Source organism: Coregonus lavaretus (assembly GCF_964263955.1).
Source record: "Coregonus lavaretus genome assembly, chromosome: 20".
In the NCBI taxonomy this organism is placed as follows: domain Eukaryota; kingdom Metazoa; phylum Chordata; class Actinopteri; order Salmoniformes; family Salmonidae; genus Coregonus; species Coregonus lavaretus.
This window is the reverse complement of record NC_140007.1, coordinates 11,853,835-11,863,382: the sequence shown is the minus strand read 5'-3', so window position 1 is coordinate 11,863,382 and position 9,548 is coordinate 11,853,835. Positions and strand designations below refer to the sequence as shown.

The 9,548-nt window shown below is 44.2% G+C and overlaps 1 protein-coding gene across 1 annotated transcript in view; it reads left to right on the top strand.

Annotated features, from left to right (window-relative positions):
- Positions 1 to 4,500: 4,500 nt before the first annotated feature.
- LOC311147329 (semaphorin-3ab-like) overlaps positions 4,501 to 9,548 on the top strand; it is a gene marked incomplete at its 5' end in the record, with an annotated part of 43,242 nt that continues 38,194 nt past the window's right edge. Inside the window, one exon of the mRNA XM_084184018.1 lies at positions 4,501 to 4,648. Within this exon, the coding sequence (XP_084040144.1) occupies positions 4,501 to 4,648 (148 nt within the window). The remainder of the gene's footprint in view (positions 4,649 to 9,548) is intronic.

Below are 9,548 nucleotides of genomic sequence, written 5' to 3'. Positions count from 1 at the left end.
ATGTCCTTTCAGCTCAATATTTACCCTGGTCATTTTCAATGTCCTGATGTTGTCTCTAGAATTGGAACCTTCCTTCTCCCGCTTTTTGAGCTTCCTGGCCTCTTGCTTCTAAGCCCTCTCCTTCTCCCACTCTGTCCAGCGGTCCTCCAGCTTCTGCCACTTCTGTTCAGCCTTCAGCAGCTTTGCCCGGTTCCTTTGCTCCTGCTCTGTGCGGGTGATGTCATACACCCCCTAGTACACCATTCTGTCTCCTTTCTGCTCCTCATTGTAATAGGTTTGCTCAAACCTCTTCTGGTAGCCTTTTCGTTCACCTAGCGAATCACCTTCCTTCGTTGCTCTTCTCCTTCTTGGGCTCTTCACTTCCTTCCTCCTCTCTGAGGTCCTTCCCCTCCTTCTCATTGGCACGTGCCTCCATCTCCTTAGTCTCACCACTGAGGCTGGAGCACTCATTGCCACTGGACTCTTTCCCCTCCTCCTATATCACTAGGAAGGGCTTTGGGTTCCTCTTCAGCTGGTCAATAGTTTCGTAGGATTTGGCCTTGGCCTGGCGTTCATGTCCTCAGCCTCCTGGAGGAGCCGCTGTTAGCCTCTTGGAGCTCTTCAAGGGGAATGATCCCTCCCCTGTAAACCACATCTACATCTACACATTCTCTCTCATCAAACTCAATGTCCAGTACCTCACATTGGGCCTCGGCAGCAGCCATCGTGGCCTCTGGAGCTTGGTTGGGCTCGGTATCTTGGTCGGACTCTAGAGCTGGGTCATTCTGGGTCTGGAGCCAACAGTCAGATGTGAGGTCGGCCTGAGGCTTGGCTTGCAGACAATGAGCCTGAGCACGGGCACAGTCACAGCAAGCTCCCACTTCTTGTTCTCCTTCTGCACCTACTCCAGATACATCTCTTCCCAGGTTTTCTCCCTCCTCTGTCGCCTTTCCTCTCCAACCATTCTCTCCTCTGTCATCTTCTGCTAGATAAGACAACGACTTTGTTTGTGGCTCTGTGCGTACATTAAAACACATCATCAAGCATACACACAGACATATCTAAGCAAATACAGACAATACATACAAACCTGGTCTTGTCCAGGTTGGTAAGACTCTCCAGCTCTCTGAGTCTGTCGAACTCCCTCAATCTATCCTGCTGTTTCACGGCCAAGTGGTTCTCTCCCTCATCACAACTGTCTCCCTCATCACAACTGTCTCCCTCATCACAACTGTCTCCCTCAGTCTTTCCTCCTCCTACTGGTTTTCCACCTCATGATGCCTCTGCCCTTCCTCTCTCTCCCCTCTCTTTCTCCAAAGCCTTCTGCCTCAGCTCTTCTACCCGTCTTTCCTTTTTTTAGCCAGATTTTGATGCGTCTCTTTCTCTCCCTTTCTCCAGCTCTCTCTCTCCTCTCACCTCCTCTCCATCCTCCCCAGGTTGTTACACTTGCACCTCAGCTTTGCAGTGATGGTCTTTGTTCTCACTGGTCCGTTCTTAAATCCATTTCTTCAATCCATTTTGACATCAGAGGAGATGTCAATTAGTTAATAGGCGAACGGAAGAGTGTACTCCCGTTCTCGATTGCCTCCATTCATCGAGATAGTCATGTGTAGGCTATCCTACCTGAGTCCTTCGCGGAAGAGTTTTGAAATCTGCCACACCCCCTTTGATTCAGCTTTTGTTTTGTCAGAGGAGAAAAGCATGCACATGTTTAAAAACGATGTGCTTCTTGCTACTTAAAAAAAACTATAAAATGCATTGCACAGCTAACTTAATTTGTTTTTATCACTTTACACATTTATTTTGTGATCCACCCCTGTATACCTAATTTGCCTGATGATGTGCAAGTGGAGGAGAGTCTCATTTCATACATGCGCATTTTCGTCCACGTTCCCTCTCCTTGCCCCCTCTAGATTACCTTTGACCTTTTTCAAAAGGAGGCGAGAGAGGACGGAGGAGAGAGGACACAGGAGTTGAGCAAATCCAATTGAGAAAAGGCCATTGACTTGAATGGGGACGACCTTTCTATTAATTATATTTCTATGGTTACCTCCACCTCTAACCCTAAAACTTGACCCTCATGACCACACCCACATCCACACTGATCGCTTCTACCAATTTCCATTATTTGCTAGGACCATGGGCCTATTCATAAAACTTTGTTTTTTTTACTCATGGCATACCCATTGTCTTTTTACATTTTACAATTTTATTTTTTACTTTGGAGTCAGAAGGTTGCAATTACGACACTTCTACAGTCTATGGTCACACAGATAATTTTGATAAATATAGCTATGTCTACTCACCAAAATCCACCACTCAACTGTCTGTCTCTATCTGTTTCCCACTATCAAAGCTCTTGCATTCTAATTCTACAGGTTCTTTCCCCATGACAACTATGCCATTATGTTTTGTGATGTCACCAACAAACCATGAACATAGAATTTAGATTGTTCTAACCATTCCACATAATGCCTTACTGTTACATCATTGTTACATCATGCCTTACTGTTGAAAATCATGACCAGATAGTATTTATGCAGGGGAAACAACACATGGATAAAGTAATTAATATGAACAATGCCACTAACATTTTGAATAGATAAGCTAGCTGGTCAGCTAGATGATGACGCCAACTCAACCATTCAGAATTGTTTTATTTAACTTTGAAACATTTTCCTTGTAATAAAATCAAAACAGGTAATGGGAAAATGGACGCTGTGTTCTTTCTAAAGGCTGTACCCATAGTAGTCATGAGAGGGCAGCACACTTACAGATGCATAAATATCACACTCCCAAAACATGCTAACCTCTCACCATTACAATAACAGGGGGGGTAATATATTTGTGTGTGTGTAACTTTCTCACTCATCATTATTCACGATTCATTCAGGACTATTCGTAATCATGGTAGCATCCACATTAATGTAGAAGTGTTTAGAAACTTTCTATTCTTATTTACAATAAAAGTGACTCCAAAATGACAATACATTATTTGCCATTCATTTCTATTGGGCACAAAATAATCTGAAACACAACCAAAACATGCATCCAACAAGTTTAAAGAGTCACAAGCTTGATGTAATCATTGTGTGTTAGGAATATGGGACCAAATACTAAACTTCTGACGACTTTAATACTTTTGGTCCCCTGAAATGGGGGGACTGTGTACAAAAAGTGCAGTGATTTCTAAACGGTTCACCCGGTATGGATGAAAATACCCTCAAATTAAAGCTAACAGTCTGCACTTTAACCTCATAGTCATTGTATTATTTCAAATCCAAAGTGCTGGAGTACAGAGCCAAAACAACAACCAAATTGTGGTCCTCTGTAGCTCAGCTGGTAGAGCACGGCGCTTGTAACGCCAAGGTTGTGGGTTCGATCCCCGGGACCACCCATACACAAAAAATGTATGCACGCATGACTGTAAGTCGCTTTGGATAAAAGCGTCTGCTAAATGGCATATTATTATTATTATTATAAATTGTCACTGTCCCAATACTTTTGTTGCTCACCGTACCTCTATACAGATGCAGGATCTTAATTTGATCACTCTTTTGTTGCTGAGAATTTTCCATTACAGCAGGAAATGCAAACTTGTAGTGTATTTGAGTTTTAAAAAGGCTTCTAAAGTTAGTAATTTCCACTTAGAAAATGCAAACTTGATTTGCCCTAACAAAAAATGTATCAACCCCTACACAAATGTCCATTAATTAATAAGTGAATATTTGTCCTTGTGTCTTCAAGACACCAACAGTTATTTTGATTAGCTATTGGCTATGGTAGACATATACCTAGTAAATTATCTGACATGACTGTCACTGTTTTTTAAATCGTTCATGTTATTATTAGCAGGCGATACATTAGGACAGCATACATAGACTGTGAAAGGGCTCGACTGTAGTCTATAAATTATTCAAAAGCTGAGCATTTTAGTGTGGGGAGATGAAGAGCTATATAGTTGTGTGTGTATTTCGTGGGGGGGGGGAGAAAGAGAGAGAGTGGGAGAGAGAGAGACCTGTAATAAGATAAAAGGCCCCACACAGCAGTTGTCTTATTACCAGTTATTAAAGTAGGTTTTCCTGGAGCAGTGAAAAAGAGAGAAGGAGTGTGTGTGTGTGTGTGTGGCTGGTGCAATGATTTGGGATCTCTTCCCCCTCCTCCTCCTTGCCTATACAGAGGAGGACTGAAAGAGGGAGAGGGAGCGAGAGAGAAAGAGAGCGAGATTAGAGTACAGTGAGAGAAAAATCAACACTCAACAAGGGGAGAAACCCAAGAGACGAGAGTGAGAAAAGACAGAGTGAGAGATACAGGAGACAAGTCACGTGAAGAGAAGAGAGGAGACACATCTCTGTAGCTGTCGAGCTGAAGCCAAGTGGGAGTAGTGTGTTTTGTTGGACTAGATTTCTCTGCTTTGCAGAGCCCACACACAGACACAAGTGAGTGTGTATCCTGCCGGTGCCTTACTCGTGAAGTGTGTGTGCTGTGCTCGGGACTTTGAGTGTGTGCGTGTGTGAGACCATGTGGAGGTTCGTGACCCTGTTCCTCCTAGCCCACCTGGGCCACAGTCTGACAGGGGCATGGAGAGCCTCCCTGCCTCGCCTGCAGTTCACCCACTCAGGTAAGACAGAACCCCTCTCTCTCTCTCCCACACGCCCTACTGTCTCTTGTTAGTGTGGCTCGCATTTCTCCTATCTGCCCACTCATTGTGTTATCTATTAACTGTATTATCTAGTTCAATGTCTGTCCCTCTCACTGCTTTCCTCATTCCAGTACACTTTCCTACACAATAAGGGATCAGCTATGTTCAGGAGAGTATGGGATTGTTGTGTGAAGATGTTTGTGTATGATTGACGAAGTGCGAGTATTGTGTAAAGATGATGTGCGTCATTGAGGGTGCTGGCTTTTTCTTTAAAGAATGAGTATGGTAGTATATTTATCTGTCTTCTAATAGAGAGGTATGTTAAGATTTTTAGTCTGTGCTGAGTGAGTATTGAGTGATATTTGAGCTGCTCCACCTGCACATGTCTGAGAATGCAACGATGATAAACCCCAGTTGGGAGTGATAGTCTAATCAATCATATGTGAGGTACATATAACAATCAGATTCAAGGCTGAAACGTACGTGACCTAGAAAGTATAAAGGGAACTTATGCACGGAGGGAAGCTAGTTAATTTAGTTTGTTCAGTCAGAGGGAAGGTGTCTGAACACAGAGAGTCGTTTCATTTCCTGCATCATTTCTGCTTTGCTGAATTTCATTTCAGTGCTACATCTGGCTGCTTTTGAACATGGGTGTCACAATGCAGAGCTCAATATCAGAGGTACGAAATATAAATCTAGAATCATAAAAAAGCACTCAAATACTTTTGGACCTCACTGTACGTCTGATAGCCTGACCGCCTTTTCCTCTTCACGGGTCAGGGTCGCCACCAGGGCCTGATTCCAGATCAGATCCTGGAGCTCCACGTGTGAGGGAGCTGGTCTTAACCCCACCATGACTGATTACCCCATCTGCTTGGCTGCCTGGTCCCTCTCTCTCCAACCCACCTAGCCTGAATGACTAAATTATCACAGTAATTCAGTCAAACTTCGCGTCGGCCAGCCAGCACTGGACTTAAACTGCCTGCCACCCCCACTCCTAATGACTCAATTATCCCAGTCGCTTGTAGACTCCAGCCCTTATTTCCCAAATGATAAATGACAGTTGGAGATTGGGTTCTTGCCCCCCACACACAAAAGGGACATTTTACTGCTGCGGATTATATGAAATGTATAGCGGCACATATAAAAGGCTAATGAAGAAATGCCGGCTGTTAAGCGATGTAGAATGATTGGGAACCCCACACAAGCGGCTTATAGAGTTGCCGTTTGATGATGCTTGCCCTGCCCGGCTGCCTTTACAGTTCACCTGCTCCTCTTGTGACCCGTGATGATGCATCATTACCCTGTACAGTGATTGGAGAGGCGGCCATGTTTGGAAGGTCATTATCATTTAGATTGATTCACACAAGACATTTCTGACATAGATTGGAAGTCATTTCATCATCTCAAGATGATGACACTTTCTCCTTTCACCTGAGGGGAGGGTGATGCCCTGAGAATTGGTACCCCTCCTTCTTGGCAACACCCTTGACAACGGCAGATGGTGGTTTTGTAGCCTTGAACTAAAGCTGTGCTGTAATGCTCAGACAGAGAGCTGCCTTTGCCAAACATCTGATTATGATATATACTTATATATTCAGAAAGGTGAAAGGGCAGGGTATCTACGTGTGCCTGGTTGAGTGGTGAAAGAATCCAGATGTCAGGGAGTGTGTGTTTGTTCATTTCCCAGGCATCTCCAGGCCTGCCTCTCTAATTGCACTGTAATTGGTGAAGTGATAACCCCATTTCCACAGGAAATGGGCCCCAGTTTCCTCATTTCTCTAGTGGCGCACCGAACAAAGTCTTCCCCCTGGGAACTGTGAGCCAGACAACTCAGCTCTGGGGCTCCCCAAGTAGAGAAACAGGTAGACTAACTCAGACACATAGACACGCACACACACACACACACTTAGACACATACACACACACTTAGACACACTAGCAATCCTCTTGATAATAACAAAATCGTAATAAGGGAGATTAATGATAACTACTCTATTGAGTCATGATAGACAGGATACTTAGTACTTGAAATGGACTCCCACCATGGTGTGTGTGTGTGTGTGTCTCCTGATGCAGGAATGTTCTTAGCTGTACCACACGCCACACATTTTCCCTAATCACATAGAGGCACATCAGTGGCTCCCATGACTGAGGTAATCTAATGTTCACTGGCTTGGGTTTGTTTGGCGGCTAAAAATATATCTTTCATCCTCCTGATGCCATGCTAACTCATGGCATTCACATCCACACAGGACAGGAGGAAGGGGGGGGGGGGGGCAGACAGAGACGCGCCCCAAAAAATGCCACAGACACCAGGGGAAGTGTGAAGGTTGGGGAATGAGGACACAGGGCGGAGAGGGTGGGGTGAGTGGGCGGTGGAAATATGTCAAACGTTTTCTTTGATTTAGAGTGACAGGGTCAAGGATCAACTGACTGGAGGTCAAGGGTCATGGCCTTAAGGACCTCGCTGTCACCTTCAGCTTGTCTGAGGATGTCTGCACTCTGCAGTTTTTACAAACACGTTGAGTCTACCCGGACTGAAAATACATGGCTGTTCTGGTGAGTTAAGACACATTTAGAAACAAAGACCCTTCTGTTTGTGATCTTGGATTTCAACAAGATTTTCAGGATTTCAATCTAAGCCTTCTGATTTAAACAATGTACCTTTACAATCGACTTCTCACTAGTTTGTTTCTACACATTGGCCTACATTTACAGTTGAAGCTAATGGACTTTCTACAGTAGATGTGTTGTGTTTTGGTGTTAGCTGTGGAGGCCAGTCTGACAGGTGAAACACTGCCAGTACTAATCCCTCTGAGGGGCTGCTGGCGAGAACAGGCCTGGAACCCCCACTGGGTCGACATGGTCACTGTTGTCAAGGCAACTACCCCAGAGGAAGGATGGGCCCGGTGGGGTTGGTGGGTGCAGCTGGTGTGTTGGGAGAGTGGCAGGAATGTGTGTGTGTTTGTGTGTGTGTGTGTGTGTGTGTGTGTGTGTGTGTGTGTGTGTGTGCGCACATGTGTGCATGCGTGTGATGTGTCATGGAGTGGAGACTGTCCGTGTCTAAAAGGGAATTTTTGCTTGGGAGAGGCAGGAATGTGTTTTCTGTCACCCTGAATAAGAAACATTCATCATATACTCAGAATGACGCAACCCTGATGGGTGTTCTGGCCATTGGCTCTACAGTCCAGTGTGTGCGTAGAAATATACAGTATATACAGTACATATAATATATTTGTGTGTGAGAGAGATGAGATGGGTACACTCTTAGCGGGGACTTTGATTGTGATATTTGGAACGTGTCACTCAACAAGTTTGCCAACAACCAAGAGAATGTGTATGCCAGTTCGATCTTACTCTCAGTCCTCCCGGTTTCTTCAAATAAATCTTTGCTACCTCTTTCATCAGCAAATAAATAACAGACAGTCTCCTGTCTGCTCCCCAAAGAATGTTTCTCTCTCATGCCCTTCTCCCCATCGATTCATCCTCTTTCTCATCACGGTGTAGTTTCTTCCACACTCGTCATGTCTCATTTCTTAGTCTGTCAGTCTCACCAAAGTGGCATCAGTCTCATCTCACTATTCCAGTTTGTCCACCAGACACAGTCTGTCATTACTTCTCAATCATCTCCAAACCCACCTATCTTCTATTAAACACATACGCAAGCTAAGCTTTAGAGCCAAGCTTTGCTACACTCTTTGAAAAAAAAAAGGTGCTATCTAGAACCTAACATGGTTCTTCGGTTGTCCCTAGAACCCTTTGATGAACCCTTTTTGGTTCCAGGTAGAATAGTTTTAGTTCCTTAGGGTTCTACATGAAATCCAAAAGGGTTCTCCTATGGGGACAGCCGAAGAACCCTTTTGGAACCCTTTTTCTAAGAGTGAAAGGGAAACAGATAATATGTGTTAGAACAGTTAGATGAATGTAAACCAATCCACCCTCAAAATTCATTCCTATGTGAGCTCCAAGCTTATAGACATTCTGTATGTTAGTGTAGTTTGTGTGGGAGAAGTGTGGTTTCCCAATGAGAGTAGACTGACAGAAGTGGTGATTGTCATCCTCTGCTAATCGCTACTCTTAGCTATCCGGCTATCGGATCTATGTCACGTACAGCCTCTATCATAGCTTCATAGTCTCACTGTTGTATCATCCACTATCGTCATCTGCCTGGAGATGTATTCGTTTGTTTGTCTGATGGACTTCTGACTTATGTTGATCCCGATAAGCATGCTTGAGAAATGAATAGATGAATGTGTGATAGATGCTGTGGGAAAGGGTTTGTGCTGTGCCATATCATGTCTGTTTGTGGAGGGGAGTTGGACTCATCCAGAGTCATAGCCACAGAATACTACAACTCATATGATTCATGGATGCTGCCTAGTACCACTCATTAGCTGGTCTTTGGTGTACCATATGAGATATTATAGCTGGTGTGTGACTGTGTTTTGATCTCTAGGTAATAATAATAATAATAATAATAATATGCCATTTAGCAGACGCTTTTATCCAAAGCGACTTACAGTCATGCGTGCATACATTTTTTTTTTTGTGTATATGGGTGGTCCCGGGGATCGAACCCACTACCTTGGCGTTACAAGCGCCGTGCTCTACCAGCTTTCTATCTGTATTTAATAAGCTGTCTACACAAATTGTTTGATCATACAGTCAAGTTTTATTTGTCATTGGGTTATAGATGTAGTATAGCTGTGATATTGGTGTCTGTATCATATTGTGACTGTACCCGCATCTCTCCGCTGTATGGTGTCCATATTAGGACAGCCTCAGTACCGTGCTATTGTTGTATTAATCTCTCTCTCTCTCTCTCTCTCTCTCTCTCTCTCTCTCTCTCTCTCTCTTCTCTCTCTCTCTCTCTCTCTCTCTCTCTCTCTCTCTCTCTCCTCTCTCCTCTTCTCTCTCTCTCTCT